At 35.8% G+C, this 12,740-nt stretch overlaps 1 protein-coding gene across 5 annotated transcripts in view; it reads left to right on the forward strand.

The window, feature by feature from the left end:
- The window catches only part of LOC129754661 (solute carrier organic anion transporter family member 74D), a 34,010-nt gene extending 25,062 nt beyond the window's left edge, over positions 1-8,948 (forward strand). For all 5 annotated transcript variants that reach the window (XM_055750842.1, XM_055750839.1, XM_055750840.1 and 2 more), the window contains exons 3-8: positions 175-740; positions 806-1,478; positions 1,538-1,679; positions 1,829-1,948; positions 8,257-8,576; positions 8,652-8,948. In XM_055750842.1, the coding sequence (XP_055606817.1) occupies positions 175-740; positions 806-1,478; positions 1,538-1,679; positions 1,829-1,948; positions 8,257-8,576; positions 8,652-8,820 (1,990 nt within the window). In that variant the 3' untranslated portion in view covers positions 8,821-8,948. The remainder of the gene's footprint in view (positions 1-174; positions 741-805; positions 1,479-1,537; positions 1,680-1,828; positions 1,949-8,256; positions 8,577-8,651) is intronic.
- Positions 8,949-12,740: the final 3,792 nt, after the last annotated feature.

The raw sequence follows: 12,740 nt of genomic DNA on the forward strand, positions 1-12,740 counted from the left end.
AACATTATTTATTTACCTCTTCGAGTTGAATTCACTGCTAGATTCTACGGCAGGAAATGCTAATCGTGCCCCGATTAATGGTGCTTTTACTGCCCCAGTGGGGGTTCTCATTATGCCCGACCTGAATATGTTTTTATTTTATTTTAATTTTTTTTTATATCAAATTTCTTCCAGGTTCGCCAACAAAAAATCCTACGTCTTCATATACGGCGTCGTGGGTTGCATCTTTTCGGCCACCTACGCATACTTCAACGGTACAATCACTACGCTAGAGAAGCGATACAAAATCCCAAGTAAAAATACCGGCATAATTTCGGTGGGAAACGACATCAGTTCACTGTTCCTGTCGGCGATTCTCAGCTATTACGCCGGAAAGGGTAATCGTCCCCGGTGGATATCCTTCGGTCTGTTTACCATTGTGACGTTTTGCTGGTTGACGGCACTTCCGCATCTCCTGTATGGTCCAGGGGAAGCTGCGCTGTTTTTGACCACCGAATTTGGAGCAACCTACGATGAAAATCAAACCAAAGAAGTTTTCGAAGCACAGAAGGCCAAAACTCTCTGTCGTGCTAATGGAACGCGAGGAGCAGAATGTGAAACCGAGGAAGGAAATTTGGCCCCACAAGCTATTCTGTTTGTAGCGCAATTCATTTCCGGAATCGGAAGTTCTTTGTATTATACCTTGGGAGTTTCCTACATGGATGATAACATCAAAAAATCGAAAACGCCTGCCCTGGTTAGTGAGTATCTCGCATTTTGATGCGGTGTGATTTGTTGTAATGCAAACTTTCTACTCATTTTTTAGGTGTTTCGTATTTCCTGAGAATGTTGGGTCCAGCGATGGGTTATGCGCTGGCTTCCTACTGCTTGAAGCTGTACATTTCTCCTTCGATGACTCCAACCATCACGAACAAAGATCCTCGCTGGTTGGGAGCCTGGTGGATTGGATGGTTGATTTTGGGAGCCGTTCTTGCATTCGCTGCCATCTTTATGGCCATGTTCCCCAAACAGCTTCCTCGAGCTGCCATCAGAAAACGGATAGCAGCCGAGAAGCAAAAACTTGGAATGAAACTTAGCGAAGCTAAGAAGGAAGACGAACTACCGGCATCCTTCAAGGACATGATCAAAACCTTCAAACGACTTGTCAAAAACAAGATTCTTATGTTGAACAACATTGCATCGGTGTTCTACTTTTTCGGATTCATGCCATATTGGATCTTTACCCCGAAATACATCGAAACTCAGTACAAACAATCGGCGTCAACGTCCAGTTTAGTGACCGGAACGGTGGCGTTAGTATTTTCTGCCATTGGAGTGCTGCTTTCCGGGATTATAATCTCGAGATATAAACCACGAGCCCGGTACATGGCCGCCTGGAACGTTCTAGTGGGAGCACTTTCTGTGATAGGAATGGTAGTGTATGCATTTCTGGGCTGTGCCGCAAGCGAAAACTCAGTGATAGTAAATCATCCGTCCACGTGAGTTATGTCACCGTACTTCAAACGCTTAAAGAGCTAAAAATTTTTCCTACTTCCAGAACTGACCTAACGCCGACTTGTAACTCAGCCTGTCAGTGCGATTATGTCAAATACTCTCCAATTTGTGGCGAAGATGGAAATACATACATCTCGGCTTGTCATGCCGGGTGTAAACAGCAGTATCAGCATGGTGATCTTAAGGTTTGTACTCGGTTGGGATGTTTAACAAAAAAAAATATCGCAGCAGGTACCAGTCACATGACTAGTTTTTATCTTATCGAGATAAGGCCTTCAGATTTACAATCATCATTTTTCCCAACTTATTTACCTAATTTAAATTGTAATTTCAGCTGTACGATGAATGCTCCTGTATATCTCCGCAAAATTTTACCAACAGCCAAAACTTTGAACGCATGAGGGATCTCAACGAAACCATGGCTAGCCATTTCGATATGTCGTTTGATGATTCGGTAAGTGGTTTGTTTTTTTTATGATTATCTGATTCGGGGTTTTTATGTATGTATATAAAAATGAATTTCTGTCTGTCTGTCTGTCTCTCTACTGAACCAATTTGCGTGAAACTTGGCATATGAAGGTATTGGAGGCCGGGGAAGGTTTCTATTATAGTTTGGGACCCCTACCTCTTCCTGGAAGAGGGGAGCGGTCTTTCATATAAATTTAATTAGTCTTCATAGCTCGAGAACTGATCAAGTAAATCAAACCAAAATTGGCACGGCTGGGTATTCGGGTACGAGGAATGTTCCGAAAAATATTTGGTACTTCACCCTCCTTCCAGTGGGGAGATAGGAAGAAGAGAGGGGGCCTACCCTACAATTTTTTTCTTAACTGGAGTACTAATCAAGCTAATGGATCCAAATTTGGCATGGCAGGGTTGTGGAATACGAGTAATGGTTCTATGATTGTTTTAAACCCCTCCTCCTTCCATAGGAGGTACATGAAGGAAGGAGGGGGGCTTTCATACTCTTTTTTGCATAACTTGAAAACTATTCGTTCAAATGAATCCAAATTTGGCTTGGAAGGGTATTCGGGTACAATAAATTGTTCTATGAATATTTAGTACCTCTCCCTCCTTCCAATGAGGAGATAGAAAATGAGGAGTGTGCTCCTTTACAATTTTCAGCATTATTGGAAAACTTATCAAGCAAATGGATCCAAATTTGGTGTAGGAAGGTATTTGATTATGAGAAATGTTTCTATGACATTTTAGAACCATCCGTTCTTCCAATCGGATAATCTTAAGGAAAAAGGGGCTTCCATACAATTTTTTGCATCATTCGGAATCTTATCCAGCGAATTTAGCTTGGGAGGGAATTTGAGCATAAGGAATGTTCCTGTGAATATGTGGTACTACTGCCATCTTCCAGTGGGGTGATAGGAAGGAGAGAGGAGGGCTCCTGTACAATTTTTCACATAACTAGAGAACTAATCGAGCAAATGGAAACCACTTTGGCATGAGAAAGAATTTGGATACGTAAAATGGTTATTCGCTTATTTGAGACTTCTTGCTCCTTCATTTGGGAATACAGTTAGGGAAGACGGCAGCTCCCAAACAAATGTTTTGCATAAACCAAGAACTTTTCTTACAAATGGAACCAAAAATGACATAGAAACAATCATACAATCGAGCAAATAGAATAGAATTTGGCATGGGAGAGTATTTGAATACACGGAATGTTTGATCTTGATCCCCTCCTTCCAGGTAAGGGATACGTAGGAAGAGGGGCTTTGATACAAATTTTATAGCATAACTCGACAACTAATAAAGCAAACGAAACCAAATTTGGCATGAGAGGGTATTCGAACACTAGAACTGTTTTTCCGGTGGTTTAGCACCCCTACTCCATTCAGTGAAACGATAAAAAGGGGGTCACTCATACAATTTGATTCGATAACTAATCGAGAAAATTTAACCAATTTTACATGGGGGTATATTTGTGTACGATCAATATTTCTTCGATGGTTCAAACCGCCTTTTCTTTCCAAAGTGAAGATATAAAGTGGGGAGAGGGTCACCCATTTTTTGAATAACTCCAGAACTTATCAAGAATTGAGCCATATACGACATGAGATCGTATGTGTATACAAGAAGTGTTTTTCTTATGTAATGAGACCCCCCTTCCTTTTATTAGGGATATGTGAATGGGGGAGGGGGTCATTCTCACAATTTGATAATAATTCGAAAACGAAGAAGTAAAATAAGTGTCCCGTGACATTATTTTGTTCCTAAAAATGTTTCTGTGATAATTTGAGACTCTCTCCCCAATGAACAGCAAAGATTTTATGTATGTATGTATGTATGGTTCCCCCATCGGTAGCAAGGTCCTGCCTATGTCTGTGTGGCTTGGCCTTCGAATTTCTTCTAGGGCTTCCACGGTCCGATGGTTCGTCGAAGGAAGGCATCCAACCCTCAGAAACCTACAATGGCCGGCTACCCGTGCCGCTTGCAATGGCTTCTTATCCCCAAATGCATTCCTTCTAAAAATATATAATTCACATATAGTTTGATCTATTTTGCAAGGAATTTTGTGAAAATGTAAAATATGAGCATATAATGTGTTGTTACATGAAAGATGATAACAATTGTTATGATTTTTTTTTTAAAAGGATACAATTATGATTGATACAATAATGTTTTACGCAAGTAGCCCAGCAGAGTTAACTTGAACCATCAAAGAAGGATCAGCAGATATTTATAAAATAGTTGGAGAATACATTATTCGGCAACCCTAGCTGAAATGAACAGTTAAACTCAAAATAGTGCTTTTGATTCTCGCCACTGTAGATTTATAGTCGCTACTTGCAATTTTTTCAAGGAGTACAGAGAGAGAGAGAGAGAGAGAGCGAGAGAGAAGTGTAATGGAACGAACTCACCAAATTCCTTTCCAATATAGTACTGGATGGCCACAATCCATAACCTGCTTGGATCTCATTAAACTTGGGTTTTTTTGGATTCTGGAACAAACCGATCTCGCCAAAGATCATCTTCAGCCACAAAACTCGAGCACAAAAGAAATCACTTCATGTAAAAATCTCATTTTTTCCAATCACAAGCCCCCCCGACACAATGTTTTTTTCTTTCTTCGGAACACCTCTATAACGATCCTCTAAATCCTCTGATTTCACTTTTGCACAAACCATACATGCACATTTAAGCCAATCAACCAAGATTTAACGCAAAACAACACAAAATCTCTTCTACTTCTCGCTGACCGTTTCACGCATCCTGATCCAAGCAAGCGACGAAATTCGACCAACGCACGCCACTCCGCCATTTTCGCGATTTTCCCTCAAGCAGATCCGCCACTCAATTCGTATTCATTTTCGCACTAGAACGCAATGCACATCGGCACCTTGATCAAACTGTAAAGCCCCATAAATCGTTCAAAAACAACAGACTCTGCTAATTCCAGGCAAAGAACACTTTTAAGAAGCCATTTTTCTTTTTTTAAATGATTTCTATCGCAACTGTGAGAGAAGCAGCAGCAGTATGTAAGGCACGTGTGCTCAGGACGAGAGCGCGTGACGAACTCCCCAATGAACAGCAAAGATTTTATACATAAAAAATATTTTGGCTTGAGTTACAAAAACGGACTAAAAAATTTGGATTTCCAAATAAAAAAAGTAGTAATTTTATATTGAAGAAACATTTTAATAATTTGTTAATTTAATTTAAAATTTTCTGCAAACAAATGAAAAGTTACAGAACTAAGAACCACTAATTTTAATAATTTTTGGAAGGTGTAGCAAAGCACACCGGGTAAGCTACTGCCAGATAAATCTTTGACATTTTGTAATTAGGAAAAAAAATGCAAATAAAAAGGTGAGAATTTTCGATGAATTTTAAACTCATTTAACTGTAACTTTTTCCTCCACAGATCTAAAAAAAACTAAATAGAATCAATTTTAACGTCTTCTTCTTGTGTTTCAAACATTTTTGGAAAAAAATATTTACCACTACTAAGCGGTAAATTAAGTTTCAAAACCTAGTGTTTTTCTTGCCATAGAAAACACATCAAAGTTTTTTTATGGTTTTTGAATTCAAAAATTGATATTTTCACAAACACATACATTTAAAATTAACATTAAAGATTTTTGTAAGCTAAATTTTTTAATGTTCTGTTTTGAAAAGCCTTCTAACGAGGAAAAAACAATGGTTGATTTTTTTTTCCTGTTTTCTATTATCTAGTGTATCAAGTTAAAGATTTATCCCAGTGTCGTATTCCATTTATGAAAAATGCGCTTCTGAAAAGTCTGCTCTTATGTGAGAGCTGTTAGCACATTTTTCGTGAATTTTTGTAATAAATCAAATGTATCCACGTAAAACGAGAGAGCTCTCCTTTGAAGGTTTAATCTAATGTGTTATTTTGTATTGAAAACGAACAAACTTTGGATTTTTTTTATGTAGTGTTTGGCACAAAAGGGCTAATCCGCTAATCGCTAATTAGTCCGCTAACTATATACTAACGGTTTAATTTTGCCGCAGATTTTTTATTGAGCTAGTGAATTGAAAATTTGCCCTTTTTTTGGTTCCGCTAATTGAAGATCGCTAGCTCCCATATATTTGTATCAATCTCATGAATTATTACTTGAAGAAGTATACTTTTTGTCTAATATTATATTTACAAATATAGTAAACAAATATACCTCACTGTTAGCCTTCTCCTTACACCTCACCAAGGACACGTTAGCAGCACCACCTACTGGCGAAAGTTCCTACTAAAGTCTCGGTAATACAAAGGAATGCAACCTTATACAATCCGTGTGAAGAACATCTCTCAGATTTTAGCTTTTTGATTTTAGCGATTTTGATCAGATTTAAGCTCTATCTATCAAGGCAAAAAAGCTTAAAAAATTTGGATTCCCTTCAGCCGATTTCTTATGAATACGGTTTTCTGAAAGTCTGAATTATGACAAATATATCATCCGAACACTGTATTTCGATTATAGTCAAGTTAAAGAAGTTATATAGCTTAAAAAATGGGCTAACTTTTTCAAGGGTAGTATTCATCACTGTTAATAAGGTGTCAATATGTTCGACCACCCCGACTCATAAACATTGAAGAATACCGTTAACAATCAGCAGAAGCTGCCTGAAAATCTGCGCTTCCAAATCCATTCCGTCTTTTCCACCGGGAAGCCAAACGAAAACAAACAAACAGCAGCACCTGTCTTTAAAATCTGCGCTTCTTAAGTCATTCCGTCTTTTTTTCGCCGGAAAGCAAAATCATAACAAACAATCAGCAGCACCAGTCTTTAAAATCTGCGCTTCCAAAGCCATTCCGTCTTTTTCCGCCGGAAAGCAAAATCATAACAAACAATCAGTAGCAGCAGCCTTAGAAATCTGCTCTTCTTTAGCCTTTCCGTCATTTTCCACCGGAAAGCCAAACCAAACCAAACAATTAGCCACAGAAGCCTTAAAAATCTGCGCTTCCAAAGCAATTCCGTCTTTTTTTTCCAGCGGCCAAATCAGAAACAATTTTGTTCGTAGCTGCAGCTTTTAAAATATGTGCTCCCTGTGCCAATCCGTCTTTTTACCGGAGGCCGAATTAGAAGTTTATTTTTCGAAGGCAGCAGGCAGCAGAAGGCATTTAGAGATTCACTCAGACACATCTTTCACTCACAAGAATAGATCAATGACTTACTTTGTTTTGCTTGTTTTGCCTAGTGTTGTCAAAATAACAAACATGGCCATAGCCATTTATCTTTCTCTATTTATCTTCAGTGTTGCTGAATACAACTATTATTTTATTTTATTTTTAAATAAATTTAATTCATTTTCTGCTTATCTTTCATCTCATCCATTTTCGATTTTAATTTTCGGGCCACATGTGCGCCATGTGTAATGCATACGATTTCAACTAGTCTTTTTTAAATTAAGGCAATTTTTGATTACGTTTCCTTAAATTTTGCCTTTAAAAAAACTCAAAATATTGAATATAGTCGAAGTTATAAAAAATTTAGCCGCTTGTCCTCCTTCGGCACAAAAACATCATAACATAACATAACATAACCACCGTTTTTGCGTATTGTCACGATTACAATTGAAGTGGGACCAATTGAAGTGCTTTTCAGCGAAAACAGTCGCATTCGGGGGCATTCTTCTTTGTATTTTTAGCCATTCATCGTTATGAAAGACTGTGTAATTTGCAGTTTCCACAGATCGTTAGCCTCCTCAAGTACTAGACATTTTTTTTTCTCCTTGTTTATCTCCAAAAAATACAGACAAGGCTTGTTCACGAAAATTTTTTGGTTGAACTGTCCATTACGAAATTTTTCAAAATATCTTTCCTTAAGCCATGCAAATATTTTGCGCACGATTCGACCACCGTATGCTGTTTATTTTAACGATGGGTAGCTTTTCTTCTTTGTAGAAATGTAGGCAAGCCTTTTTGTAAGTCAGCTAGATGAACCAATCTGAAAAATTTGATTTTTTTTATCATTTTCTCTATTTATATTTTCGGATTGAGCTTCAAATAACCTCTTACATTCCTCGAACTTTATGCAATCAATCACCTTCACTTTTATTTAAATTTTAGTTCACTATTGGATCCGCCAGGACGTCTTAAATGATTTGCCATGTGAATTTTGGTCAAATGGTTGATTTCCAGGTATTTCTAGGTCTCCCACTGAAATTTTCCTGGATTTTTCTCGATCCTGCCTAAAAACATTTTCCAATGATTATCAGTATCGGACGCCATCTCAATTTTTATTTCCAAAATCTTATGTTACTATCCAAATCACTTTCCATACCTTCCAGCCCCATCCCGGAGGACGAGCGCTTGGAGGACCCTGCCCGCTGGACTGCAAACGCGAGTTCATAACCTTCCTGGTGGTTATGTGTTTCCTGAAGTTTTCCGGCGCAACCGGACGGGCCAGCAACTTCCTGGTGTCGGTGCGCTGCGTCGACGAGAAGGACAAAACCGTTTCGATGGGTTTCGGGATGATGATGCTGAGTCTGATGTCCTTCATCCCGAGTCCGATCTTCTTCGGACTGGTGCTGGACAAGACCTGTTTGGTTTGGGGCAAGACATGTTCCGGCAAGGGCAACTGCTGGCTGTATGATGGCGAATCGTTGAGGTAATTGATTGCCGGTTCGGAAATTGGCTCAAAATTTGCTGATGGTAATATTTGCTTATTTTTTTCGGTTTCCAGGTATCTCTTGAATTTCACTGCGGCGGCATTTGTCCTTGTGGGGACGCTCGTGGATTGTGGAGTTTGGTATTATGTCAAAGATCTGAAAATATTCGACGATGAAGTTAAGGATAAGGAAATCACAATTGCTGACAAGGAGGAAGAAGTAACGAAGGATAGGCCTACGTAGCACATTTTTGGGGCTAATGCCATTATTGCTTTCACGAGTGCTCTGAGTCGTTTTACAAAAGCTTAGATAATATTGTTGAAAAAAAGTTGTACCTTAATTTAGAGAAATATATTATAGACTAAACACAATCAGTTTCATGATTTATGTATTCTGAACTACCGAAAATTCTAGGCATTGGATAAGGAAAAAATTTTTTTCTTTGGAGTCTTTTTCGAATTGAAAGTTTAAAATGCCCACTTTTGAGTAAAGAAACATCAGCCAAACGAGGAGCAACAATTTAAGAACCATCATACCCCGCAGTTTGGCCACGAATCTTAATAACTTTTTCAAGTAATCTTATATTTCTCTATAGCCATATAAATTTGTTTTGTTAAACCCTACTATGCTTAAACCTCTCGTAAGCTTGAGATGCTCGTCATGCCCTTATTTTCCCTTCTGTCTTTTTCATTTAAAATTATAAATATAAAACGGGAATTTATCAACATTTATTGGAAGCAGTAACAATTGTCTGTGATATTGTTTTAGCATTCTGTGTATTTTTGATAAATTGTTATTTGTATTTTAAAAGTTTTGGTAAAAATTTGACTATCAGAAATAAAGCGCAATTTTGCAAATTAAGCTAGGTTTTTAATAAATTCGTTTTCCCCTTCACCGAATCTACACTCACGTTCTAAATTCTTTCAGTACTAATCGAGATATCCTTGAAAAAATATTTTAGATTTAGAACAGGGCTTTTCTTGTAAGCAGTCTTGCATACAAGCTTAGCAACATATGTGCTGCCACCTAGTTTCGAGTAATAATATTAGAACGTCGTTTTTCCGGTTTTCCTTGTCCCTTGGCCACTGGGAAATGAAATAAAAAGTTTGATACCGCCAAAAATGATTTTAAAGAAAAAGTATGAGGGTGCTGAAATCATTTAGAGATAAAAATTACCACAAAAAAATTCTTGTAGCTAAAATCATAAAAATTAATGTTTGGGTGGAAGAAATTTTTAAATTAACAAACGGTTGATGCAAGACAATCATATTCCATCATATGGAATCGAAATTTAAAAGGTGAATCTATGATTTGCAAATTGATTCATTTGAGCCCAGATTAGAAACTAAATTATAAAAATAAGTATTTGAAAAAAATTAGAGTAGAAGCCCGAAAAATATTTTTAAACCAACGGTAAAACGGTTGGTAATGGATATTAAAAGTAATGTAAAGATTGTCCTTACGTAGCCAATTCGTCATACTGGGTAATTTTTTTACGGCATTGAAAAATGTAAAAAATTGTACATCTATTGCTCGATTTATTAAATTTTCTATGAGAACCAAAAACTTTGGAAACTATCTCACGATGTGAGAAATTATGTCATGAATTTAAACGAGGAAATTAATTCGCTAACCGAAAGTTATCAGTGGATCATATGGATAATTATGGAAATATTATAAAAATGACATACAGATGTCACTAAATTTGATAGCTTGTGTGCAATATGGTTTGGGCGTATTGCACGCAACTAGCTACGAAGTATTGCTAGCCACATGTGTCTTGAGAAATGGCGCTAGCATACATAGCTTTGTGGCGGTACCTAGCGGGCGTTAGAAGAAGCATTCGGAATACAGGATTTCGCAAAACAGATACCTACCAGATATTAAGAAATATTTATAATGATTTTCTAGATCGTATCAACTTGTTTAAACATCATTAAAAGGTAACAAATTTTGCTTCTGAATTCAGTTGAACCTGAATGATGGTAGGTATTTTATTTTTTATCATCATTATGATGAATGTTTGAAGAAGTTATTACAAAACTGAGAAGACTGTTCAACACTAGCGTGTAGAAGCTGTGGAACCCCGAACGGCCTATTTACATTAAGAACTGTTGAAAATTAAAATAAAGAAGAAAGTTTAGCTCTTATTGAGTAGAAAAGAACATTAAAGTTATCACATTGCGCACCAAGTACGAGATATCTCATTTTTTCACTCGCCGCAATTTTTGTTGCACAATGCCCCTTTTCGTCCCCTTAAATTTCACTTAACATAATCAGATGTATTTCGATAAATATGAAATAAGAGAAAAATAATGAAAACGTTTAACAATTTTTTTCAATATTCATAGAACAACCAGCGAATCTATTATATTTGCTGCGAAAAAATGTTGATAAATAGAAAATTGTCGTAATTTGTATATCTGGTAGATTAGAATTGTCACTCTTAAAACTTTTTTTAGAATTTCTCGTTATAAATGTCATTTGTCACACGTTGTTGAGAGGTGAAAATGTAAAATAAAATTCTTAAAGTCATCTAAATTTTTTACCTGAATTTCTCAATATCAGTGCTAAACTCAACAAATATTTTTTTATGTTTTTAATTTTGCAACTAGACGTTTGAAATAGAATGCTTTTGAACCAAATATAAGATAATTATTGCTATCAATTTCAAACTGATTGACGGCGATTGATTTCTTCACTGGAGTATTTTACTGAATCGTGATTTGGAAATTTTGTATGATTATTTTCAATTTTGGCACACGATTCTATTTCTAAATTCTGGTTTTGTTTATCGAAATTCTCAATATAAAAAATCATCACTCTAATATTAATTTAGTTGAGATTTAGATTTTCAAAATCAGTTTCAGAAGTATAAAGCTTCTGGAGCCTAATTTCAATTGATTTGCTTTTAAATTTCAAGTAATCATACAAAATTTTCAATTTTAATTGTACTGAAACTAATGAAATAGTTATAAATTAGCAAGAAATAAATTATAGAGAAAGTGAAAAATCGTTTTTCCTTTTCTTCATGTAGGCCCGTACACAGAATTCCAAATTTTTGAAATGATTTTGAATCACAATAAAAAAAATTAGATGATGGGTTCATTCTGATAGTTAATACTATTCTTAAAGTGATAATAAGTTTCAATCGCCGATAAGTTTATTATTTTAATTATGTTCATTTACACGTGCGGCGAGAAGAAATGAGAAATGAGATGAAAGTAGTGAAGAGTCTTCATCCATTGCAATTTAAATTGTCAAACTTTCAGATGCAGAGTATCAAACTTTAAACTTGATTTTAATATTATTGTGTGGATGAGCTGGGTGAACTTTCGGCGATATATTTGCTGTAGATCTTGAAATCCAGCAGTGTAATTCAAAAATCACTAAAAAATCTTTCAAATGTTTAGCTTTGTAACCGAAAAATCAGTCGACTGATAGCGCGATAGATTTAGTTCTTAAGAAATAATATAAATCAGAGGCAATCTGATTCAGTTAAATTTTTGCGTCCTAAACTCGATTTTTTTGTCAAATTTTATCTGTCACTTCTATTTTTATGGTGTTTAGTAATTCTAAAACTAATCAGTTAAATCAATCAATGAAAACTGATGAAGTAACTAACCTACATGAACAACAAAAAAATATTTTGAATCTATCCATTATCCATTTCACATTCAACAATACAGATTTTAGGTAAGAATGCCACAAAATGGCAAATTCTCGGGGAAAAAACGATACATATTTTTTAAAGATAATTTTGTTCCGAAGAGTCAACGATTTAAAAATTATTCACACATTTTTTTCTGAAAATTGAATTTACAACACTATAACTATTGCTAAAATCACTAAAGGAAGATTTTTAATGTTAGAATTTGATATTGAAAATTTAGTACTATTTTACAACTTTGTTGGAGGCTGAAAAGCATTTTGACTTGTGCATTAAAAATATCAAAAATTGACTTTGGTTCAAAATATTTTCAAAATTCATGTATTCTACAAAACGAGGAAACATACTTTCTTCTAAAATTTTGTCGCCCAGAAGAAGTCACGAAAAATTAAGCACAATATTCAGGAAAATCGATCATTAATTAAAAAGTTGTTTTTTCAGCTTTTTGGTATTTTTTTACTTTTGCTAAAAAGTGCAATAATTTTTTCAATGA

This window comes from Uranotaenia lowii, chromosome 3, assembly GCF_029784155.1.
Source record: "Uranotaenia lowii strain MFRU-FL chromosome 3, ASM2978415v1, whole genome shotgun sequence".
NCBI classification, from domain to species: domain Eukaryota; kingdom Metazoa; phylum Arthropoda; class Insecta; order Diptera; family Culicidae; genus Uranotaenia; species Uranotaenia lowii.